A 27,539-nucleotide genomic window follows, 5' to 3' on the forward strand; every position below is an offset into this window, starting at 1 on the left:
ATTTATCGGATGAGTTGTTGGAAATTACTGGAGCAGAATGAATGAGGATAACCATAATGTTAGACTAAGACTTTGGACATTCCTTTGAAATGGTAAAAAGTAGCAAGACTTCTTTTAACATGAGGCAACCCTATTAAAAATTGCAATGTAGGACTGCAGCCACTCAAATAGTTTATACAAAAATATATGACTGGTAGGCAGTGAATCTGTTTCATAACAGGGGTATCTTGTAGACAACGTTTTAAAATATATTTCTGATATGTAATGGCTATTAAAATATTTTAATTTAATTTTTCAGATGAAACAAAAAATCATATTAATTTAATTTATTAGAAAACTTTTATTGTAAAAATACATGATTAATTAACATTTTATGTTTCAGTTAATGTAAGTTGTGTAGAGTTAAAAAATTGCAATAGGTTTATATTAATTTGCAAATGTCTGATCTGTTGATGTATGTAAGTTGCATTCAATCCTGGATTTTCAGTTAAGGAGTAAGTATATAGTGTATATATTACTTATATAAAACTCAATTTATTAAGCAACAAATGGAAAAGTTATATGAAAGAAAGTGAATGAAAAATCTGTGGGAATCTACCATAAAAAGAAAAATTAGGTTGCGTGATTGTGTATAAAGGTACAATGATTTAGATAATTTTATACTAGAAGGATGTGCAGAGGATAAAACTTGTTTAGGGAAAGATTAAAAAAAAACATATAGATGCTAGATAAGGATGCGAAGTTTAGGAAAGATAGATTAACATAAAAAAATTAACATACATTTAAAGATCTATTGATCTTCGAAAATGTACCTATATAAATATTTTACATTTATCAATTTATTTTTATTATGTTTATTTATTCATTTATTCTTTCATATTCATGAAAGAATTTTATTAATTTATTTTTCATATGTAAATATTTTTGTCTTTTCTATTTTTTTTTCTGTTTATTTGAAGTAAACAAGTTAAGTAACTGAGAATTTCATCCACTGGGTAAAACCTATTATGTGCTCTTTTTGCACTTTTCTAAATCAGTATTCTCAATTAAGTAAAACAATAGTAAGAGAATTAACAATTTTTGCCTGATCTAGTACATTTATTATGTATTTAATTATTTAAACATATATATATATATATATGTGTGTGTGTGTGTATGTATCCCTCGCATAAGCTTCAAGTGTTATCGTAAAGAAAAAAAAAATAATTTGTAAAGTAATAGACACATTTTAAAGTATTGAAAAACTCATACTTGGTAAAGTATTTAAGTGAACTTATGTTTTGTTTGCTTGTGAACAGCAGGCAAAAATCTGTAAGCACTATTCTTTTATACAATAATTAAATAGGAAAGGATATAGTTATCTCCCTTAAAACTTGTAAGAATATTATAATAAAAAAGTTAAAATGATCTCTTTGTGTAAAATTTGTAATCTTCCAGAAATAATTTGAAAGTAAAACCTTGTACGGGTCCGGCATATAAACCTGACGATTTTTGAGGGATAATAATTAAACTGTGTTTCGTACTATTAAAATATTTAATATATCAAATTAAAGATCAATTTTTGCAATTTATAGTGAATTACTTACATAGATTTTTTTAATTTGAATATTACGTTGTCCAAATGTTTTCCATTACTCCTTATACACTCACTTAACCTCATTCTAAAATTTGACATTACTCACTCAATCATCACTTGTGAAACTGCTTCAATTTCTCGTTGAATGGCCTCCTTGTGTTCTGCACAAGGGGTTGTGGTCGACTACTGAAGACTTTGTGTTTGAGATACCCCTATAGAAAAAAATCACAAACAGCCAGATCAGGTGAACGCGCTGGCCAAGGAATGTTGCCAAATCGGGAAATCAAACGCTCAGGAAAGGTTTCTCGCAGAACATCCATTGCGATTCTCGCCGTATGGGCGGTGGCACCATCCTGTTGAAACCAAATTTCATGACCTTGAAAGTCATTCAGTTTCGGTCGCAGAAATTCATTCAACATGTTTACGTATCGACGAGATGTTACTGTTACTCTGCGATTTAACTCCTCAAAAAAATATGGGTCAATTATGCCGAACTTTGAAACCACACTGTAACATATTGACTGTGAAGTGGTTTTTCAAGAATTTACCGTGGATTATGCGAAGCCCAATAACGGTAATTTTTTTTTATTCACAAATCCTGACAGATGAAAATGTGCCTCGTCACTTAAAAGAATGATATGGCATCCTGGTGGACATTTTCGAGGATGACCTAGCAAGCTGCTTTGGGAGACGCCCAATCATTTGCATTAAGTTGCTGCACTAACTTCATCTTATACAGATGGAATTTCAATTTGGCATGAAGAATTCGTCGTACGCTTCAATCAGAAATGGCTAGCGCAGCAACATGTCTCGCTGCTGAACGTTGTGTAACAGCTAACCTTACAGCTTTAATGTTTTCAGCCGTTCTCACAGTCCGTTTTCGTCCTGTTGGTTTCATTTTTAAAGCAGACGATGTGTTCCTAAAATTCTTCACCCACAACAATATCGTATTCCTACTAGGAACAGACGCGTGTCGATTTAAATTAAAATGTCTGCGAAATAGTGTTATAATAACAGTCATTTTTTTAAAAATAGGCTTCAATCACAAAAGCTCGTTGTTCACCCGATTACGACATACTGGCTACTGAAATAGCATGAATAGACCTGTCGATGTACAACACTCCCGCCTTCGCATTGACAGTGGTGCCAACATAACAATTACTACAAAATCGTCAGATTTATATGCCGGACTCTGTATAATGAAAAATTCTATTTTCACACTTGTGGACTTTTATCCTCTTACCTCAGATTTTTGTTCCGTAATTATTCTAAATATTTTTAAAAGTATCAGGTAAGTTTTATGACTCTGTTTATTGATGGTATGATCGATCACATACTGACATTGTGAAAACATGTATGAATAATAACAGACTCAAATGGTGGGGATAGGAGAAAAAGATGGCAGTCATAATTTATACAGATTTATCTAAAGGGCTTAATTCTAACTACCACCTAAGTCTGTTGTACAAAATCTGATATGGACACCTCATGGCTTCCTTGTACGACTATTAAATTATATACACACATTTTTTGCTGCAGTTCATTTAAACTTATTTCATTTGAAAGTGAGATATTGTCCTCCAATTCTATAATAAAGTGTACAGTTATACAATTACTGAAATATTAGTTCTTATTAACATCAAATATTTATACAATTATTAATTCAACAATCTTACGTGAAATATTAGGAAAAGTAAAAGTCCCTTTATTACTTGTATTGCTAGATCAGTATTATTTATATATTTGTGATTAACAAAAGTTTCAGATTTCTGGTGTGTCGTATAAATAAAAGTTAATGATAAATAACTATTCTGTTTAGTGAATTCCTGTATACTGATTACAAATGTTAATTTCGACCTTACAGTGTAAAATATTCAGTTTTCATTATTGGATTATTTGGTGAATAATCAAAAATGAAAAAGAAACAATCATACAGGAAAAATAAAGATAACGTGAAGAAATATATCTCAAAAAGAAAACAAGAAGATGAGTATGAAGGGGAAGAATATGTTAAGAACAAGGGAAAAATAAAAAAAATTAAGAGAAGATGATAAATATAAAGAGGAAGAAAACATAAGGCTAAGGAAAGAATAATAAGATTAAGAGAGGATGATGAATGTAAAGAGAGAGAAAATTTGAAAACTAGAGAACGTGTACATAAATTAAGATCAGAAGAATTATATCAAACCAAAGAGCGATTAAATGATTGGCAACAAATAAACGAAATGATGATCAATTCCGAGTTAGGGAGAATATTGTCCAACAATATCAGAAGAGTAATGAACTAAATGATAAGAATTTTTTGCAATTTATTAAAGATTGGGCATGCATGTTTAAGTGTATATGTTGTTAATGTGAGGGTCTATTTTTCAGCCACTCTGTAGTTAATGCAGATAAAATTAAACAAAAATTCCAGAATAATTAAATAAAATTAAACTAGAAAATCCAAAAATAATACAATTCTAAATTATAATTTTCAATTAAAATTAAATAATCAGATATTTCACCGAATCTACATACACATATACACATATGTAATGATGCCTATTAAATTACATAAACACATTTTTAAAAGTACATAAAGTTTTATTTCACTAATGACTTCTGTTTTTTTTTTTATATTTTTTTTTTATTGTTATTATTGAGTTATAATTTATTGTAATTTTTTTTCAATCACATGTTAATAATTATTAAATCAATATATTTAAATTAAAATAAAAGTTAAAAAAAAGAAATCAGTTTTGAACCGATGTGCCTTCCCCTTATAAGATCCAAATATTTCATTAATTAAAAATTCATTTGGCTGTAACTCTGGAACCAATGAAAATAAGTACCACTTATGATTCATTGTTGAAAAGCTCCCAATGAGGGCTTATTACTGCAGCTAGGAGAAAGTCCAAAATCCAGATTTTTTGGATTTTGGGTTTTTTGGACACTTTTGGTTAAGTTGATTGCAATAAAAAGGGGAGATGGTCTACTAGATGTTACAACAGTCCTAAATCAAACATTTCAACATCCTGCGGCTTATTGTTTTTGAGTTATGCGAGGTACATACATACGTGCGTATGTACAGATGTCATGCCGAAACTGGTCAAAATGGATATTTCCATTGAAATTTGAAAACTGACATTTTTTGCGATCACAATACTTCCTTTACTTCGTACAAGGAAGTAAAAATGAATGAAATTATTTTCAGTCATAGTTTGATTGCTTTCTTTACTAATTATCTGAGTATGAGTAACAGAAAGTAATGTGTTCTTGTTTCAAGTTATTTCATCTCTTTAACTCCATTTTATCTCTTCTGTGGTTCTCCAGAAATTAAATTTGGGGTCTATGTCTATGATATTCATTAATGACGTATTCATTCATAAACCATGAATGAATGGTGTTCTGATAAACCATGAATTGGTGTTCTGATAACATAAGATTTTATAAAGATATTACTGAGGATTTAGATTACAATTTATTACAAGCCATTTTGCATCTTATTCTATAATGTGATGATAATAATCTATTTAAATTAAATGTAGATAAATATGGTTCTAGGTGTTATTCACGCTTAGTTAATTTAATTGTAACTAAATTAATATAATGAGTAATAAAATGCTAAGGACTTAGATGAGGTCTCAACTTCACCAACAGGGGGTTTAAATTTAACTTACTTTAGGATTTGAGTAACTATGAATGAAAGCAATGAAAAATATTTTACCACATATCTTTTCTCCTCCTAATGGCATCTTCTTGGGTGGAATATTCTGGATGAATGTAGTCTCCTGACTGGATCTGGATTGGGACTACCAGAGGTGTTGTAACCTCTTACATCAGTTCAACATTATGTCGCTGATTCACCGACTTTAATTAATAACAAAATTTAATCATATTAATTTTTCCTTTATTACACTGTAATGTTATATATATAGTTTATCTGTTAATGATAGTTAATGTGTCCTGTTAATGTCTGTGTGTTGTTGAATGAATAAAGAATAACTACAAAAATAACAACTACAAAAATACAGTTAGACATAATCATAAATCTCAGCTGGTAACTAAGCAGCAATTTAATATAAACAAACTTGTTTACATTGACATACAGAGAAACAAGAAATGAATGTATTTATTTATGTTAAATAAGGGGGAGAAAAATAGACATGGGACTGACCATACTGCCTGCCAAAAAATCAAACAATGATTTTTTCCTTCTTTAATATTACCATAGAATATTTAAGCATTAACATAGTAATAACATTTACAATCTTTGAATTGTAATTTCGATTGAAATAATATAGTTGTACATATATATTATACAGTGTAGATAATGAAAGGTAATATAAAATAATAATCTACACAGTATGGTATGTTAACAACAAATAAGTTACAATGTATATAAATTAACAATAAAGATCATGTAATTGTACATAACTTATATAATTATAATGTTGTATCTAACAAGATAACAAACATTACAATGTGCACACTGCCACAATATCATAATAGAAATAAATGCCTAAATCCATGTTTAGACCAAATTGCGATTGCTCTTGATTCACAAATGGTATATAACAATTGTCTAATTATATATTGAATCATAAAGCTCATAATATATGAATTGTAATAACATCCAATTATAAAGTGAATCATAAAGCTACATTCAATTATACAGTGAGTCATAAAGCTCATAATATATAAATTGGTTTATAACCCATATTTACTTGTAATGGTTATAAGTAATTATATAACTTCCTGAATGATCTGATTGTTTTAATCAGTATGTACCTAGGATTGCAAGATCTAGGATTTCTTTGATAATGTTGTTCGTGAAGCCTTATGCGTTAAGATGTATCTATTAGCCAGAGCAATTGTGATGCCAATGGGAGATTATAACTAGCATTGTATAAATCTAGGATTTCTTTGATAATTAGTTTGTAAAGTCATGCATCAAGGTGTTTCTATTGGCCAGAGCAATTGTAATGCCAATGGGACATCTTTATATCACATTACCTAACATAAATAAAGCTTGGGAATCTAGTCCTCAAGCAAACGATGGACAAACCATCTTGGTGCCTCAATGCAACCAAAAGTAGCTTAAATAGTCTAAAGTTTATGTAGCCAATAATGTATGTGTATATGTTGTATGTATATGTATGTTTATGTTGTGTGTTGTGTTATATGTATTTCTATCTGTATGTTGTATAATAGTCTATATATTATATAAAAGTATGGGAGTAATATGAAAGTGAAAATGCAATTACATTAATATAAGTATGCATCTTAGAATATATGTTAATACAATATTTAAGAAAATATCAGCAAACATATAATGAGAGTACAAAACAAATGAAATTACATGATAATTCAGAACCATAAATAATAAATAAAATAAGATATTGTTACAGATATTATTATGATCTTGAAAAATATGTTATTAAGATATATTATTTTAATTCGATCCTTTGTGATTGTTAGTAGACATAGTTTATGTACGGGTCTTCTTAGTAGACCTTTAGCAGTATTTACATCAGTTACCCTAACTAGATTGTCAGAACCAGGGTGAACTTGGGTGACAATGCTGTGATTCCATTGCATGGGAGTGGAATCTTTTTTGGTGATCAAAACTAAATCCCCAACTGCAAGATTATGTGAGGGAAAATGCCGTTTATTTCATTGCTGTAAATAATGCAGATAGTTTTTAGACCAATGCTTCCAAATAGGCTGAATAAGTTTTTGAAGTAGTTGCCAGTGTCCTGAATGACTGACTTCAATTTTCTGATAACTGGGCTCAGGCAAAGATGTAAATGGAGACCCAATGAGAAAATGTACTGGATATTTCTGGATCTCTATGGTCTGTAGAAACAGAGAATATGGGTGGGAGTTAAGGCAAGCCTCAATCTATGTTAAAATGGTATATGATTCCTCAAAGTTAAGAATCGTTTGACTGATAACATGACGCATGTGATATTTAATATTTTTAATTGCGTTTTCCCACAAGCCACCAAAACGGGGAGATGCGGGAGAAATGTTAATACCTTGTTTTTCTGAAAATAATTGAATGTCTGTTTTAAAATTGTCTGATTTAAAGAGTTGATATAAGTTATAAAGCATGTTTTTAGCAGCGTGAAAGTTAGTACCATTGTCAGAAAAGATCTGATTAGGAATATCTCTACGAGATATAAATACTTTTAAGGCTGCAATGTGACTGTGAAGTCAAGTCAGAGACTATTTCTAAATGTATTGCCTTAGTTGCAAGACATATAAACAGTGTAATATAAGCTTTAGTCAAAGACTTCGAACTCTGTCTGCCGTGGCTTAATGGCATATCGTAATTGGACCGCCATAATCCATTCCACAAGCAGAGAATGGTGGTGAAGGAACTGCTCCAAAACGTGGTAGTTGATTAAGTCATTGAGTTTTTCTTGCATTAAAATTAAAGCAAGTCAAACATTTATCTATGATTGACAAAATAGTTCATTTGTCCAATACTTCTGATGCAACGAGTGACATGTTAACGGAGTACCAGCATTTAGAAGCCATAAATGTTCAGCCTTAATGAATAGTCTTGTGATGTTAGCATCTGGATGTAGTATAATAGAATGTTTTACATGGTAGTATAATAAAGAGTTCCCTCCTACATGTAGTAAACCTGAGTTATCCAAGAATGGATCCACAAAAATAAGTTTACTATATGTTTAACAATAGTTTATTTTTAATACTACTGTACTGGTATGTATCTCATTACCAAAATGAATAGATTGTGATTGTTGCAAGAAGAATGTAAGAGTGTGGTTTAGTTCTTGTGTAGTTAAAGGATTCAAATTTTGTTCTAACTGATTAGACTTAGCATTATAAATGAGTGTAAAACAGAAACTAAATATGCAGAATAGCGTGTGTAAAGATGAATATTTTTGTATGTAATCAGGTATGACAGTAGACACACATAATAATAACATAGTTTTGCATTTTTCTGCTAAACATTCTGGATCCAAATCGCAATTATTAAAGGTAAAATTATTATTGTTTGGCCAACAGGATGAAGATCGTGAAAGCCAATCTGGACCATGCCACCAAAATGGCATGTCAATTAATTTGCTTGGAGGGAAACTCCTAGACAGTACATCAGCAGAATTATCTGAAGACTTGACGAAGTCCCAAATAGCATTAGAAGTATTATATTGGATTTCTGAAACTCTATTACTAATGAATAGCTTTCAAATGTCCTTGAATCCAGTAAAGTGCAACCGAAGAATCAGTATACAAGTGTATCTCGTCAAAATGTATCTTTAACGCATTAGTTACCTTTAATAAGCGAGTAACAAACAGCCACATAGTTCAAGTCTTGGTAATGTTATTTGTTTTAGAGGGGTCAGTTCTGATTTTGAACACAGTAAATTAGATGAAGTTGTATTGTCGACAATTAATGTTTGTATATAAATACAACCACCGTAGCCCTTTTTGGAGGCATCGGAAAAACCATGTAACTGAATTGACTTAACTTTAATATTATTATTAGGAATTATGGATCTATTTATTTTTATTGATTCAATTAAATATAACTGAATGTATAGAGTACTATCCATTGGGATAGTATTGTTTTGGGTAATGGTTCATGCTAATTGATTTTAATTTGCCATAATAACTGCATGAAATGTTTGTGGGAAAATACATTGGGACTAATGAGTCCTAGTGGATCGAATATACCAGCTATGATGGAGAGGATATTTCTTTTTGAATAAATGTAAGAATTATTGGGATGAGTTACTTGGTAATGTGTCTGAAGTATTATTCCAAACATTCCTAAAATTCGTATGTATTGTTCTTGATTAGATGGAATAGGGGAATTATGATCAAGGGAAGCACTGATGGAGTTGTTTGAAAACCAAGTATGCAACAAAAAACCATACTGTTGTAACAATGTAGTAATGTCAGTTTTCAGTTGATTTACTTCATATAACTTATTTGAAGCTGTAATAATGTTATCAACATAAAAGTCGTTTTGAATAGCATTACAAGTTCGTGGATAATTAATTTCATGTTCCTTTGCTATTTATATTAGACATCGTGTGGCTAGGTATGGTGCACAAGCAGTTCCATAAGTTACCATACGTAGTGCATAGTGTTTTATTTCCTGATCTGATGAATCATGCAATAGTATATATTGTAAGTTTGAATCGCTAGGTTTGACTAAAACTTGATACATTTTTGATATGTCTGATGAAATTATATAATTATTTGTTCTAAATCTAATCACTATAGAAAATATATCTTGTTGGATTACTGGACCAACTAATAAAGTATCATTAAGTGATAGGGCATTAGAAGTTTTAGCAGAACCATCAAAAATCACTCGAAGTTTAGTTGTTAGGCTAGACGATTTAAATAGTGGATGGTGGGATAACACACAGATCTTTTGATTAATAAGTCATTGGGGTTAGGTGATGACATGTGACCCAGATCTAAGTATTCTTGAGTGAAGGTGGAATAATCTGTTTTAGATTATCAGAATCTCTTGTAGCTTTGAATAATTGCTTATCCTTTCTTCTAAGTAAAAATTCTGTTTCAAGCATTAACAAAGGAATCGCCTAATTGAATGTTATAATATTTACGTGGTAATGAAACCACAAATCTACCTTGATCATTTCGTGTCAAATTAAGTTGGAATTGTTTCTCGCATAAGGAATTGTCATTAAGTAAAATATCAGTATTAATTTCTTTGATCCTCCAAAATTTCTTGATTATATTAGAGAGATCTGTAGAATCTTTCCGAGAAAGAAATCATGTAGTGGAATTATTGTGCTTAACATTAGTTGGAATATAACCGCTAACTATAAATCCTAATTTAGTTCCTTGGACAGTAGCATCTTTAAAAGTTTGAATAAATTTACCAGGGAGGATGAGACTCAAGTAAAATTGAGTTCCATTTAATATATCAATGCCATTTGCAATATTAAAATTGGAGTCATCATAAAATAAATTATAAGGTAAATTAAGATGTGAAATGTCAAAAGTGTATGACAGAAGGCAATTTGTTATATTTGAAAGAACAGCACACTGTTATTCAAATGAAAAATTCATATGTAGGGAATGCATTGTGAGTACAGCACTATATTGAGATTGCGAAACTAAGTTATTTATTCAAAAAATGGGAAGAATACATTTCATAAGTGGAAGCCCTAGAATTCAGGCAAAATCATATGTACAAAAATTCACTTGACAGCTTGAATCTAATAAGATTTGACATGTATGAGAATTATCATGAACATCATTGCCATTACATATTGCAATAGACAAAATTACATTTTTGTTTAATTGCAGTTTAAATGAAGAATAATATTGGTTTCAAACTCTTTGTCCTTTGATTTGGAATCAATACTCTTATCCATATGTACAAGAGTATTATGTTTTCTAAAGCAAATGTTACATGCAATGGAAGAATGACATTCATTAAAAAAATGGCCATTACACAAACAATTAAAAACAACAATTATTATTTATATAAAAATAAAGTATCCACTTACCAACAATTGTGAATATTTTATTTATATTTGATATAAATTGTATAATACCAACGGTGCCAGGTGTTAAGAAAATAATTATTATGTTTTAAAAAGTTTCTTCTATCATCGATAGATTTAAAAAATCTTTATATTGTTGTAAATTATGGTTTGAATTACACAATAGACATTGTTGTAAATTTAATTTTGAATAACCATTAAAATTATTTTCTTTAAATGGCTTAGTGTTTGAAATAGGTCGTTTAGTGAATGTTTTGGATGTATTGTAACGCTGTCTCCTAGCGTTATTTTCAATATTTAGAAGGTTTGACTTATTTGAGTTGGTGTTCTCAAGAATCTGTTGTCTTGATTCAAGGAACACTAGTAAGTCTTGAAATGTAGGAAATTCTTTATTTAATAGTTTCTCCTTCCAGATTTTAAAGGTGTTGTAATCAAATTTTGAAACTAAAAATTGAATCACAATATATTCAAAAATATTAATTTGCATTTGCAATACCTCAAGAGCATTTACATAAGATGATACTTCATTAATCAAAAAATCATTAATTAATGATTACTTCATTAATTAAAATTGGACAAAGTGTCCAAAGATTCTCCCTTTAAAGCATTTAACTTTAAAATGTGGTCAACATTATGAAAAGCAATTATATATTTACCAGATCTCTTTTTCAGTAGTTTTAATGCAATTACATAATTTTATTTTGTAATTGGTAAATTCTTAATAATGGCTAGCGCTTCATCCCTCAAGAAAGAGTGAGGATAATGCAATTTTTATAAATTTGTCAAGTCATTTCTACTATGTATTCGATATTAATATATGGTAGTAATGTTGCCAATCTAAGACATTACCTTTAAATACTGGTAAGTTAATTGGCTATAGTTGGATCTGGTTAATCCTTGAATTTAAATTGACTTCTTGATTCACTGTTTTTTGACTATTATTTATCAGATACTGCAACTTACTTTCAATGGAAACTAAATCATCTTCAACTTGAGAACGATCTGATGAGAGAATATCATCATCAAAGTCAGTTTCAAGGTGTGATTGTATAACATCATATTTTCCATGTAAATCAAGATGATTTATCAACTTGATCTGTAAAGCATAACTATCATCCTTTGAAACATCAAATTTGTCAGTAAATGTACCGATTCTTGTAATGGCAGACTAATAATTCTTCTTTGCTTTAACAATTTTTCCTTATCCATAATAAATTAAGAACTAGTAAGTAATGTACATCCTTAATATTACAAATTAAATAAAGATAGATAAATAATATTATGACATTGCTGAATGAACATTGTGCAGCCCAAATCATCGTAAAGTCAGCAACTCTATCAATTCCTCTCACTGTATTAATGCTGTAAATTATTGAAGTTTTGAATAATATAAAATAAATTGTGTATTATATTAATATAATATAATAAATTGAATAATTTAAAGTTGTATAATTTGAAATTGAAGATTATCACAATAAACTTTCACATATCCGTTGGCCAGAGGACCAATAAAAAATGTTGATTCACATAATCTCTTGTTACATCAGTTCAACATTATGTCGTGGATTCACGAACTTTAATAACACACTTTAATCATAGTAATTTATTACACTGTAATATTGTATACATAGTCTATCTGTTAGTGATGGTAATGTGTCTTGTTCATGCCTGTGTGTGTTGAATGAATAAAGAATAATTAAACAACTACAATAATACAGTTTGACAAAATACATAAATCTCAGTTGGTAACTAATCAGCAGTATAATATAAACAAACATGTTTACATTGACATACAGAGAAACAAGAAATGAATATATTTATTTATGTTAAATAAGGAGGAGGAAATAGACATGGGACCGACCAAGAGACCATTAGAAACTATAAAAACTACCAAATTTTCTGTCATAGTATAGGATGTTACAAGTTGAAATGATTGCGGTAGGCTAGATAATTTGAAACAAGAAATGCATAGGTTAGGAAGAGATACACAAAGTGTTCAAAAAGTGATGCAACCTTATGGGAAAATTAGTTATACATTTATTTACACAGATAGAAAAGGCTCATATATTTGCCGCATATCTTAGCAACTGGATCTCTCTTCTATAATGTATTTATAGAAAGCGAGTCTGTAAAGCGAGGCTTTACAGACTCGAGCAAGCGCCCGGGCTCGCTTGCATGCAAGAGTGGGGGAGTCGGGGTGTATTTGATGATGGCATGGGGGACCCTCGTGAGTGGATGGAGGTTCTAATTGCTTCGGGGTGCTTAAAAAATGGAAAGAAAAAAAATTCTACCGATTGGTATTGTGAAGACATTCTCATTTTCATTTTTTGTTTTATTTTTTTATTCATTTTAATATCAGGGCTCTTTACACTCTGTAAGTGTTCTCAGTGTTTGTGGTTAAATGTTCTGTGTTAATAATTTTTGTGTTTTTAAATAAAATGTGAGGGTCCTTTACACTTACATATGACAAATCTGATGGTGATTTAAATATTTTTTTAAAGAATGTGACGAGGGCTGATGACCGTAGAAGTCGATGCTTATGTATCCTAATAAAAAAATAAATAAGCGACAACAATAAAACAGTTAATGAAAAATATTAAATAAACAAACATTAATCACAACCACAATAATGTGTTCGTTTTTACGTTCTTTCGGTTTACTGTTCTTTTTTTGTTGGTGGTTTGTGTTCTGTTTTACGTTCTTATTCCCTGATTTTATTGTTTAATTAAACTTTATTTAGTCTTTCCTTTGTGTCTGAGTGTTTTATCATAGCAACTTAGGTTAGAAGTGACTATTTTATTTATTTATACTCTATTATATTAAGGGTCATTTCGACTTATGAACTCAGTTTTCGGTTATTTATATCGTTTGCTGGCGTTTTATGTCTACTTTAATTGGTAAAACTTTGTATTTAAATAGTTTATTTTTTTTGTTTTCTGTAGAGCGAGGAAAAAGCTTTGCCAGCCGCCGCCAGGCTCGCTCTGACAGCAGTGCGGGGCTCTCACCTGCAAAAAACCTTCCCCTCTAGTTACGCAGGTGCCGGAACCAATCCTTATGGCATGTAATCAACCTCCGCATGATCAACCGGGCTCGCTTCTATCCAATTCGAAATGACACCTTGGCGTCCTCTGGAAGCGATTGACGGACGTCTACTCCGAGATCCCCCGCCGCTCATACCCAGAGGCTGGCCTTACGATCATTCATCTTTGGACTCCGTGCCTCGGTTCATCCGTTGATCCATATTCTGTCGAATTCTCTCATAATGCGCCTTTCGACGTATCATGGAGGAAACCTACATCATTACTTTAGCCCACTTGTCCTTTCTGCTAAGCATTACTCTTATTATATTGCTCCTGTCCACTATTCCTTGCTCCACCAGTCCGATTTTCAAATCTCGCCATCTTGGGCAGGAGAACACCATATGTTCCGCGGTGTCTTGTTCCTCGCAATCATTACATTGATTGGTGATGCTCCTTCCCATCCATTGTAAGTAATCACGAAACACACGTAGGCAGACAGAAATTGGATAAACTCGAAGTTTGTGACTCCATGGTTCCTCTCTGTTCAACTTCTGACATCTCCGATGAGCTCGTATGTCCATCTATACCCTTGGGTGTCGTTTGCCACCTTCCGTTCCACTCCGAGTACAGCTCATCTACTGCTGACCTCCTGTCTTTACCGTTCGCAATGAGGATCCTCATCCTAGCTTGCAAATCCATCGGAGGAACGCCCGCCGTCACCGATGCCGTGTCTGTGCTTATGTTCCTGTATCCAGCGATTATCCGGTAGCCTCCTACCGAACTCTTCGTAACTATCTGAAAGGCATCACCTTACGGATCGTCGTCACTGCCTCACATAACTGCTTCCACTTACGATTTTTGGCTACCGAAATTTCTCTTCTGTACTCCCTCCTTGCCATCCGCAAACGATGAAGCTTTTCTTCAACGTCATCACTTCGTCGATGCGCTCTTTGAAGGCATCGTCTACTGGCCACACAGATCTTCCTTAGTTCCGTGAGTTCATTGGTCCACCAGTGAACTCCTTTACGTTCCGCGGCCACTTCTTTAATGGGACCAGTGTCCTTGCCTACCCTAGAGACTGTTTCAGTCAAAAAATTCAGATCCATGTCCACCACGCTTTCAATCTTAGCCTGAACTATCCTGCTCCGTTTTTCTGGAAACGTGATCTCCTAAAGTTTATCAGCACTTCCGGGGTGTTACTGCCAATCTCGAATGAGATTATACGACGGTCGCATAACGTTTCCTCGTTCAATGTCTCCCAACTCATCAGCTCCTGTACACTTCTTATACTGACAAAGGTCAAGTTCTGAACGGAGACAGCTCGGTCACCTCTCTCAAATGTCATAATTTCTCTGCGGTTTAAGCAGAAGAGGTCGTAAAGGCCATTTCATCTTCTATCACACCACCCCTCTGATCATCCAGATGGACCCCCCAGTTCCTGGATTAAGCGTTGAAATTCTTGCCGACAACTACGTCCTGTAATCGAGTTGTGGACTGCACGGTGTGTAGACGTGTCTTTCTAGAGCTCCGCGTTTTTTGTTGTTTTCGATTGGTTTTTTGGTTTTTACATTGATTTGGTGGACTGGAACTATAAGTGGATTGGACAAGGAATACGGACTATCATTTTTGAGTTATTTGGTTACGGATTTATCAAGTTATTTATAGTTTTTTGTTCTCATTAATGAGATCAATATTTTTGTGTTTTTTACTCGCTAAATCTTAGATATTATAGTGTGTTAAAGTGTTGGTGACTTTTATCAATAACGAAAAGACTACCAGTGTGTATAAAAAGTGAGTAAACTTATTGTACAATAACCTTTTAACAGTTTTTTGAGGTTATAATAGAGCTTATAATAGCAAATTATTCTAAGTTATTTGACAGGCTAATACCAGTCTGAAATTAACTGTAAACAAGGACTTCGGAAATTTTTTTGTGTATTAGTAGTTATACGAGTGAAATTTTTCTAACTCCTTAGACTAGTTTTTATTAGGGAATTCTTTGTTCCTTTATAATTTCTGAACCACTCGTCCTACATCCCTCATCCCAAGTTATAAATCCATCCCAAAAAGTTTCCTACCCCCTGACTCCCCTCCCGCCAAAAAAATTTTGGACCCTATTTTTGGGTTGATACATTTTACCACATCCCTCCCGACCCCCCCACAATTTATTTTGGGGCTCCCATCCCCGAGTGGGTACTCGTTGGACTCGGGATCGTCCCCATAGTCCAACAGCGCTAATATGAGACGAAGAGGATCACTCCCCTTAGAGGGATCATCGCAGGAAGCTTCTAGCTCACAAAAGGTTACCATTACTAAGAAAACGAAGGGTAAATGTAAAAAGAGACCCCGACAGGGGTCCTCAGAAGAAGAAGAAGGACCGCCGGAGAGCCTTAGCAATCTGGTTTACCAATTGGGATTAACTATGGTGGCGTCAAGACAGCATATGGGACCGGGTCTCTCAAAATACATAAGTACACATGAGCAGGAGCTCAAAGGCATATATGATGGGCTTAATGCCTTGACGCAAGTCTTGTCCCCTTTATCAGTTGTTACGCAGGCTACTCAGACGGACCCTATAGTTGTGGAAGATGAGATGGAACAAATTCTTACTAAGGAGCTGACAGATGAGCAAATAATAGATCTACTGCCCAAAAGGTGGCCAAATAGTTTGCGGAACAAAATTAGTTTGATTAATGAGTTGCCTTCTGAGGTGGTGGACTCTTGTACTGTTAGTGATTTAAGTAAATCAAGTCAAGGAGATGAAAAAGAAGGTATTAGTACCAAATACAAAGTAGGCGACATTCGTAAAGATGTACAATCAATTCTTGGAGACTGTGACGACATTAAGAAAAGTAAATACAAAATCTATTATGATGGTAATGCTACTGAGAAGAGCACAATGGGAGCTATATTGAGGGCTTTAAGGAAGATTATTCCTCAGGCTGGTAATTTAGTTTTTGTCATCCCCAATAATAATATTGGAAACTATATGAAGAAATTAATATCTTATTTGCGGAGAGACGAAGAAGTATCGGTTAAAGTGCTTACGATCCCAGTTGCTGCAGAGTTAAACTGGAAATAACGCATTAAAGAGCGGCTTGTGCACCACGACTGCCTTCACCGTCTTTTCCGACACGTGCACTTTCTCTATTCGCTCCTTTATCTGTCCTCTGAGTACACTTACTACTTTTATGTCTCTCCTCTCCACATCTAAAATATAACTTAGAGCGATCAAGTACACTACATTTCGCCGCGACGCGGCCATTATCTCCACATCTGAAGCATCTAATCACATCCTCCCTCCTAGTAATTCTGCAGTTGATCCATCCCACTCAAGAGATGACAGTACCGTTCTCACGGATCGTTGTGTGAAATAGAAGAGTGTTTTATAGTGGGAAGCAAATCTAGCCTTAAGCGACAGAAGTCGCTGTCTCCGCCGACATTGTCCTCGCCTGCCATTCAGATGGCAGGTGAGGAATACATTCCTCGATGTATTCAAATGACGGTGGTTCTATGATTTTGACTTCGGAGTTCGGTGGTAATTCTTGTCCTGATCTCCAGGACTGTGGGGCTCAGGAAGCGTGCCCGGAGCTGCTGACCACGGGATTTGGAACTGTCCTGGACAACCTATGTTCCTGGGCTGAGCTGTTGGATTCTCTTGTCAAACCGTGTTCTGAGGTCAAGCAGGATGTTAAGTCCACGTCTTCGGCCCTAGTTAGCTTGATACAGCGGGTTAGGAAGTTTATTTCAACTGGTTGGCTGGATGAACTACTTCGGAAGACAGAAGCGACCGCACAGAGAATGGGGGTCTGAGAATCAGAGGTTATGTAGCGTTTGTAGAGCGGGAATAAGGCCAGGGTCTGATAAGGTCACCCAGACACTCAGAAGGATCGAGGCTGACGATATAATCAGGAAATTGGAGGAGGTCATTGATGACGACGAGGTACCTATAATTGTTGCCAAGCACTGGGATGAAGAACTTTTCAAGATGGTGAAAATAGTTGGTGCTTCATTCACAGATAAGGAATGACGAGACGTTATGTTGATGCATGATGTGAGACCTACTGCAGCTAGACAGACGAGTAGGGTTTACCGGATGCCGCCGAGTGTCAGAAGACTGGAGGACAAGGTTGATATTAAGAGTAGACTGTTACTGGTTGACAGTCGTGGGACCAATAATGTTTTCGGCGGTAAGGAGACAGATGTGAGCGGAACTGTCTATACGATATTAGTGAACTCAGAAGATGTAGACGGGGTGATAGCTGACTGCTTTAGGAACATCAGGAAAGTAGGAGATATGGAAATTCCTTATGTGTCCCCGGCTGGTAGAACTGGAACCATCTTGAAAAGATTACTAGAGTGCGATGGTAGACAGACAGGTAAAGAGCGGATGTTATACATTGATGAATCTGCTGGAGAGCGAAGGCAACCCATCAGGGTGAGCCTCACGTACAATATAGATCAGGGTTGAGGGGCGGAGCTTCTTTGAACTGTTGAAATGCGTAAAAGAAGGAGTGGATAATAGTGTGGGTGAAAAGCTATCAGTTAGGAAAGGGAACTCCGATGAAGTACAAAGCAGAGCAAGCGAGAGTGTCAAGGCTGAGCTAGCGAGCTTATTAGAGCAATCCTTCAGGCAAAATGTTGAGGGGGTTGTAGTCAGAGAAGTCGACCGGCGAGCTCGCCCAATATACTATCATATAAAGGATTTAGATCATGGCGCAACAGCTGCTGAGGTGGTCAAATCGGTGGCGACATATGCTGCACGGAGGCGGATTTTATAGTTACATCCATGCGGCTGGCTCACGGAGGGTTGCAGAATACCACGATAATGGTGCCTGGGCTTGTGGTGCATAAGTTATCTGAGGTTAAGAGGATACAGATAGCCTGGGTTAATTGCAGAGTATTCCGGAGGGAGGAAACATTAAGTTGTTTCAGGTGCGGGGAGAATGTATAATATAACTGTGAAGTGCGGAGGGCCAGACTGGTCTAGACTATGTTTTAGATGTAATGGAGAGGGCTATAAGAGCAGTGGATGTCGACAACGTCAGTTACTACAGAGAACAAAGAGAAACCTCGTGTTTGGCTGGTGAAGGATGCAGTGATGGAAAATCCGCCTATTAATGCGAGTTTTTCAATATAATGCAAACAGAAGCAGCAGAACTATGAATGCCTGCTGGAAAATAGCTGTCCAACGGAGTACTGAATTTATATTTATGAGTGGGTCGGATCGGAGAACATTCACCGATCGACGACAGGCTGAGGGGATGCGGATCGATAGGGACATGGAGTTCGATGACGGGTGATCAAGGGGGGGCCAGCTTCTGGGGGTAGGCGGCGGTACTCCTTGGAGTCGTCGCTCATCGATCGGCCTCTGAGGACGCCTTCCGGTCATCTAGATTCGGATAGTAGAGTGCCCGGGTGATCATGCAGGGGCTGTGTACATACCATATGGTTTAGATACGACTCCTGCGTGATAGGAGGGAGAGGTTTTATAGCGGGTGAGAGCCCCGCACTGCCGTCAGTGCGGGCTTAACGGCGGCTGGCAGAGCTTTTTCCTCCACCTACGAAAAACAAAAAAAAACACAATAATAATCAGGATAATACTAATAATAATAGACAAAGCAAATCTCACAATAATATTTAGAATGACAACAATGGAAACAGTTACCAATGATAGTATTACATGTCAATAACAAACAAATAATCATAAATGTCAATCATAATAATAAACAGTGATTACATAGAAACACAATTTAAAATAATCGTCAGGATTTATTTACAGGTAGATAAATAAATAATGAAGACCAAAATTCGGTCCCATTTACAAAAGATATAGCATGAACGCTAGTCTTAACACTTGTAACCACTAGTCTTGTATTAATAAAAATAGTACAATAGATAAGAAAAGTATCAGCTCGAGTTCAAGTTCTTTCACTGTGAATACCTTTACTATCCAACAAATAAAATAAAACTATCCCGACAGTTTATGAATGAAATTTAGTACATTGTCTCTTTCACTTATAGTCTTACTGTAACTCACCGATAGTATTTCTTGTTTATTGGAATTACTCGTGGCGTCACCTTAATCGTATCTAACTTAATTCACACTGGAAATTTGCTCATTCATTGTACTCCTAGCAGAATACTCTCACTGATTGACGTCTCGCCGATTCTCGTCTCGCAGACTCACATCCCAGCCTCTCCTCGTTGAACTAACGCCGTTACGTCTCGCTGGACTAGTTCGCAGAACTCACATCTCGCAGACTGATATCATAATGTCTCGCTTAGACTCATTTCGCAGAACTGATTTTTGAATTATTTACTCCGTAGTATCTATACTTCTATCTTCATTACCTGTCAGACCGGGCCGAACTCGAGCGTGAGAATAATCGACCGAGTCTGTTCGTTCTCATGCAATTCCTTAACCTGGTCCGTCTCTCCTCTCGGTACAAGCATTTGTTCATTGTGTGTCAGAAGGCAGTATTATAAAAGACGATTGTTAAGCGGACCTTTTACCTTAACTAAAAGGGTTCCTTTTTCCCTTTCTCGATTCCTGCTATTATTATATTTTCTACTACTTTCGTAATAATTGGTAGGAATCCGTTACTCTGGTCCGCTATACCGGTCTTACTTACAATATGTTACGAAGTGTGTTGAAAACCCTCGATCGCAACTAAGCTTTACGGAAAATCAGAAGGACAAAGATGAGAGGCTTTTGAGATATATTATAAGAAATGATAAAATTTAGGCAGATGAGATCTAATTTTAGGTATAGGTTTTTTAAAAATACATGAAGAGATTTTAAAAATTAGAATTTCTACTCCTTACATAAAAATGTAAGGAGTAGAGTAAAATATAAAAAAAAAACAAACCCAGTCGGTGGGATATTATTGTTGTCTCGAGATATGTAGTTTTTGTACGTGTAAAAGAATACAAAGATTACAACATATAGAACATATAACATTTCCAATTGCTTGTGGAAAGTAAAATTTAAGATCAATTGTAGCATTTTGAAAAGTAAGCCTGCAAAGTATATGGAGACTTTTCTTTAGTTCAAGAATATATCAATCCGGTTGAAAGATTTTACTTTAAACAAAGTTGGCAAACTGACAATTGTGTCCTTTTGTGATCGACCCCTGATTAACATTCATCGTGAATATACACTCTAAAAATGAGAAGGCTGTTCGACAAAAAGTTTAATTTTATGCACGTGTATTTAAATTTTTACGTATGACTAACGAATAAATTCAAATTAATAATATACATAACAAGCTGTGTTCAATATAAATAAACAAGTTATAAATAATTGCTTGTTTTTATGTCAGAAATTGTTCATATCTATTTTTTATTCCATTCTTCCTTTTCCACATATTTCTTACGAAGTAAGCAGCAGTTATCTCATTTTTTCTTTTTAATATCTTTAATTTTTAGCAGATTTCCAAAAAAATTGAAATCAGTTCACGGGAAAAACGCGGTTTTTGGGTACATTTTTAGTTTTTCGTTCTACTATTATGTACTGTTTAATTAGAACTTTTTGAAGTAATATTTTCATGAAAACTATAGGTCCATTCAAGCATACATCAAATATTAAGCTAATTATCTAAAATGTATAATAAACATTATTTTTAAAATTATAAAATCAATAATACAGACAAAAAACTGGTGCACTGTCGTAATATTTTACAATTTTATGGAAAAAAATCATATTATATACTTTAGAAGTCTGTTTTTTCTTCATTAATTCATGAAAAACTCATTTACACATCAAGAAACGTGTCATTATATATATATATATTAAAAAAAAAAAACAGAATAATACAACATTTAGACAATTTTATGTGTGATTTCCAAGCTCCGTAATATCGTTAAAAACATTTTAGTTAACGTGTAAATTTATTCTCATCAAACTTCAGTTTTCGGGGGTTATATTAGTGATGGTAGATAAAACAAAACTGGATATATATTGAAATAAATAATTTTTTTCTAATTTATGATGAGTTTTAGAACAGGATTTTTAAAGTGCACCAGCAGTAGAATTGAATCATTTTTATTAAGAAAGTAAAAAATATTTTTTTAAGACTTTAATATAGGTTCTGAGTTTTGTTTGTAAGAGAGTAAGAGAGATGAGATATTTGTAGACGTGAAGCCGTAAACATGACAATAAAAATCTTCTTAAAATAGCTCGAAAATCAGTGTCTTTTCATTAGTTGCGACTACACTTAGCATGGGTAAAAGCGATGCTATTAGTGTAATGTCAACATCATAAAATAAATTTTTTTTTAATCAGAAAACTTCTTTCTTTCTAACCACAATTTTAAAACTAAATTGTAAAATATTTTTATTACTTTGTAGAACTATTAGTATGAAGAAGTCATTTTGAAACGATATCTGGTGAGGAAGACATAAGTTTTTTAAGTGGGCTACCAACTGGAAAGTACTAAGCTAGTTGAAGAAAAATGTATACTTTAACAAGTTTTGTTTAGAATAGTTCTATCAAAATTATGAAGTTTGAAACTAGCAAATATAAAAAAAAGAAAAAAGTAAATATCCTGCCTAAGCAATAAACTCCAATTTCTTTTTTTCCAGTTTTTTTTAATAATTATTTATTTTTTAAATTTATTTCTTAATAAAATAATACGGAAAAAACAAACCTTAAAATTTGGCATAAAATATGGTTATTCCAATGATTCTTTTTTTACAAATTGTCAGTAGCTCAAATTCAAGCGTTTTCTTTCGTTATCCAAACGGTAACATGAAATCTATTTTAGTTGCAGAAAAGATTTCTGCCTTAAATCAGGTTGAAATTTTCATTAAATTAGAATCGATAGAACTTTATTCAATTTTTTTTCAACCTATATCTCAGAAAATGGCTTTGTAAAAAAGATTTCTCCACAATTAACTTACAAATCCCTCAATACATAAAAAAAAAAAAAATAGTTTAATATTTTCTTTTACAAGTAAAAAATAAATGAGGTTAAATTTTCTGTAGGGGTATTGGTTTTTTAAAGTTATCGGTTTACAATCGCTAAGTTAGAAGTTCCTGCTATTTGAATTACTCTTTTGTCTTGCAAGTCAAAAAAAAAAATTATTGTATTTTGATATCCAATCTTTTTTGCAAGCATAAATGTTGCTGAAGTCGAAAGTTTGTGTCTGGTAGGCGCTCCTTTTACCGTTATAAAACAAAAGATAAAGATTGTTATATGACAAATAAAGCGATTGTCATATAACAATTAAAGCGTTTCCAGCTAAAAAAAGAGAAACGACCGCATCAGCTGAAGAACAGTAATGTGGGCGTGAGACAAATTTGCACCCGAAGTTAACAGTTTAAATTTACGGCCAAGAAGTACAGAATGGCAAGACGCATTTTGTTATTAATTATCAATTTCCAGTTAAAAAGTAAACGATTAACGATTTAAACAACTTATCAATTAGAGTTTTACAGGAGTAATTCTGGCCAGGTCGTATACGAGTGAAAAGTTACCGAGTGAAATCTTACCAAGGGGTCCACCGAGTGTTGAGAAAGGAACAAATATTGCTGTAAAACATAAATTTTTGGGATTGAACAATATTTTCATAATAAAGGTGATTATAAATGAAATATACGTACACTTTCGATAGCTTATAAAAATATAAACTGGCGTATGCGAATACAGTAAATGGTTTTACAGGGAATTTTTTAAAGCTTATGTTTATACCTGCTCTGCTGCAAATGTCACTGATTGATGTGTCATGTTACTAGTCTGGAAAGATGGCCGCTACTTTAGTAGAGAAAGCTCTCTGTGTTGTCGAACTAGCCAGTACAAACTCGGTTACTGTCGTGCAAAGACGTTTCAGAACAAAATATGGTTAATCACCACAAACAGAAAATCAATCTACTACTGGAATAAGTTTCAAAACACACAGTGTCTGTGTAAAAAGAAAAGTGCTGGAAGACCTCTTATTTCAGAACAAATTGATCGTGTTCGTGATGTGTATCAACGTAGTCCGGCAAATCGACTAGATCAGCAAGTTGAGAATTGTGAATTCCTCAACTTACTGTTTTGAAAATTCTGCGGAAACTTTTGAAAAAGACGCCTTATAAATTACAGTTAATAAAGGTGTTCAAAGTAAATAAAGCGTAAACACAAGTCCATGCGCAGGGTGGGATGGATCGGTATACACAGGTAGGCGGAACGGATGATCGGCCACACTCGCACACACGCAAGAATGCATTGTGTGTGTGCGGGTGTATGCTTAGTAGCATGCTGAATGCTCATGGATGAATAACTTCTGACCGTTTCCTTTTAGTTATTTTTATTTATGTTTATTGTTTAATTTGCTACATTTTTTCGTTTGTTTAAATTACTAAAATATTTACTTTTTTAGTTTTACAACAATTTTTATTACTTTTGAAATTTAATTTATTCTTTACAAGTTTTTTTAATTTATTTAGTTAACAGAAAGAGATAGGAAATTAGAATTGATAAGGGTTTTTTAATCAAGCGGCTCAAAGGTTAGGTAAAGTCAAGCGATTAGACGTGTTTTTCCCACCTCATACTAAGTTTTTCGTTTTCTTCGTATTTAAGTTCGTTTTCGTCTTCTTGTTCGTTTGTTTTGTTTCGTTTGAGTTATTTCCGCTATTTAAGTAAGTTTTCGTTGTGCATTTAGTTAATTTTTATGTTTGTTGTGCTACTGCATAACTTTTGATTTTATGTTGTTTGATTACCTGTACTGTTTTATTTTGTGTTGTTTAGTTATTTTCGTTGTTAATTACAGTTATTGCGAGTTATACCATTACTTGCGAGTTTAAAATTATAATTCTTACTTACAGCCTACGGTTGCTAGAACTTGTTTATTGGCGACAACAGCTGTTGCATTTGTTTACCTTCGTGGTAGACAGAATAAACAGTTATTTAATTTATTAGTTTAAGTTACAATTAATTGATTATGTCCCGATTGGATGAATAGCAGGATATCTCCCGCACCCTTCGTGATGGGTCATCAGTACAGGCGGGGGAGATTATCAGGAAGGCCCATAGGGATACTATGCGCAGAACCCGAAGGGGTATGGTCATTGTAAGAATGAGAGATAGATGACTCTTCTGTAGAGGGTTACAGGAGGAGACATATGAGAGAGAGAGAGAGAGAGAGTGTGTGTGTGTGTGTGTGTGTGTGTGTGTGTGTGTACCTGCCGTTATCATTAGAGGCTGTACCGGGCGCGACTACGGTTGCAAGTGAGGTTGAGATGGACACTGATTATTTGGAGGAGATTAAACCGACTAATAAACGGTTACAGTCACGGTCTCCACCACTGGCGGGCCACAAGAGGAGAAAACGTGTTCTTGGAGGAGGTTCTGATGCGCCGATTGTGGAGTCAGGGGATGACTCATCAGCTGGGATCCTTGACGAGAGTCATGCTATGCTAAGTGGAAAGGAATGTTCTATGTTGAGGGGCTCTGCAATCATGACCGCCCAGTAAGAACTTGTTTCTGGGGTTGGGATACTGCACGATTTAGTGCAGGTAACTCCGAATACGAAGCGTGAGATTAAAGAGGGCTTGGAGACGATGGTGGATTTAGTGAGGGCACTGAGCATGGTTGCCTGGTCTGGACTACTACAAGAGTCGCTGGGGAGGGACTGTGGTGGAGCTTCTCCGTCTTTGTCAGATGCTGCGATGTAAGCCCTCCTGAAGGACTGTGATCTGAATGACATCCTGTCGCGGTCGCTCACAGACGAGGAGCTGCTTGATGTCGTGGCTGTCAACTGGCCAGCCAGTGTGTGGCGCTGGTAGATCGTGTTCTGGAAGATCGTCTTCGACTGTGATGTATACATGTGGATTTATTGACCTCTCTAACTAAGTCCAAGCCGGGGGAGGGTCATGGAATGTGCTCTGGGGTTGCAGCAGGAAATATTGTAGAAGATAGTTCCCGATTTTTGGGACGAAATGAGGCTATGTCGACGAACAAACGTTTCACTGTATACTACGATTCTGGGGTTGGGGAGACTGCGGCCGTGAAGACAATCTTGGGAACATTGAAGGATATTTGGAGGATGTCTCGCAACTGTGTTTCTACTATCGGCTGACAAGACTGGTCGGTGTGTCAAAAAGCTAGTTTTACATTTATTTGGTCGACTGGGGACTGGGGTCAAGGTAGTACAGCACAAACCTAAAGTCGGGAGGCGTAATATAATTCCCCCTCCTGTATGACGCTCCACTCCATCAGTGACGAAGAGCAGCACAGTTATCTGTGCTACCGGGCAGTCATATGCGGAGCTGGTAAAAGAAAGTCAAGCAGTCGATGGCGGATCGGGAAGTGGTGATATCTTGTCCTTGCGTCCGGACGCTGGAGGAGAACTACGTATAAGAGTAAGGGGTGCCGAGAAGGCTGTAGCACAAGCCACTCCGTGACAGTGCGTTTGATTTGAAGGTTGATTTAAAGACGAAGGATAGTCGACGTACGGTGGTGGTTCACATCCACGATATTGAGGATGATGTGAGTGAGACGGAGGATGCGGAAGCAGTGAGACAGACGGTTGGGATAGATTTAGATTTATCCTCACTACGCCCAGCGTTTGGAAAGACACAAAATGCGACCGTTATTACGTCTCATGGAGCGGCCAAGAAACTGATTGCGACACGTGTGAGGATTGGTTGGGTGCACTGTAGGGCCCGGATGTGCGTGATCCAGAAGAGAGATAGATGCTTTCGGTGTTGGGGGTTGGGGCACATGTCCTCAACCTGCAAAGGACCCGACCGCACTGAATTGTATTTTAATTGCGGTCAGAAAGGACACCGGCGGACGTAATGCACCAGCCTGAGGAAGTGTGCGATTTGTGGTTCGGAGGGCCACAGGATGGATGACTATTTTGACCTAAAATGAAGTTTCTCCAATTAAATACGAACAGAAGCAGGCGTTCACTTGATGTCTGTTGGGAGGTTGCCCTCAACCACTCTGCTGAGGTTGTGCTCCTCTCCGAGCCACCTGTCGGGAATGGCGTTGTTTGGGTAATTGACAGTTTTTTTTCATGCTGCTGCTCGCCGAACTCCGGCACGGAAGAGTATTTGCGTTGTATAAAGTCTTTTTCAGTGCTATTTTTGAGTTTGTGGTCTAGTGTGCACCTTCCCCAGTCTCACAACCTTGCTGTATGAGAACTGTTACAACGGTTTTGCGCCTTTATTGTTTAGATAATTCATCTCCGTTTCACGGGGATTCAGAGTGTTTTGGCGCACGATTTGTTCAAGCACCCGCCTCATTGCGGCGAAAAGAGTTGCAACGACTCCTGGTCGTAAGTCCCTGTTATGAGCAAAGGGGCCTTTATCCTCAATCCTCCTCGCACTCTTTTAGAGCGGGGGCCGTAATCTGTAACTATGTGTTGATCTTTGATTTCACGCATTTGATCCAGTAGCGGCGAAGAGGTGCAAAGAGTGACAGGAGAATACAGAAGATCTCCAGCTTA

General features: G+C 35.0%; 1 protein-coding gene across 1 annotated transcript in view; it reads right to left on the bottom strand.

The window, feature by feature from the left end:
- Positions 1-19,583: 19,583 nt before the first annotated feature.
- LOC142323718 (uncharacterized) overlaps positions 19,584-27,539 on the bottom strand; it is a 70,159-nt gene continuing 62,203 nt past the window's right edge. Inside the window, exon 4 of the mRNA XM_075363875.1 lies at positions 19,584-19,663. Coding sequence (XP_075219990.1) covers positions 19,632-19,663 — 32 coding nt within the window. The 3' untranslated portion in view covers positions 19,584-19,631. The remainder of the gene's footprint in view (positions 19,664-27,539) is intronic.

This window comes from Lycorma delicatula, chromosome 1 (assembly GCF_047948215.1).
Source record: "Lycorma delicatula isolate Av1 chromosome 1, ASM4794821v1, whole genome shotgun sequence".
Classification (NCBI taxonomy): Eukaryota; Metazoa; Arthropoda; class Insecta; order Hemiptera; family Fulgoridae; genus Lycorma; species Lycorma delicatula.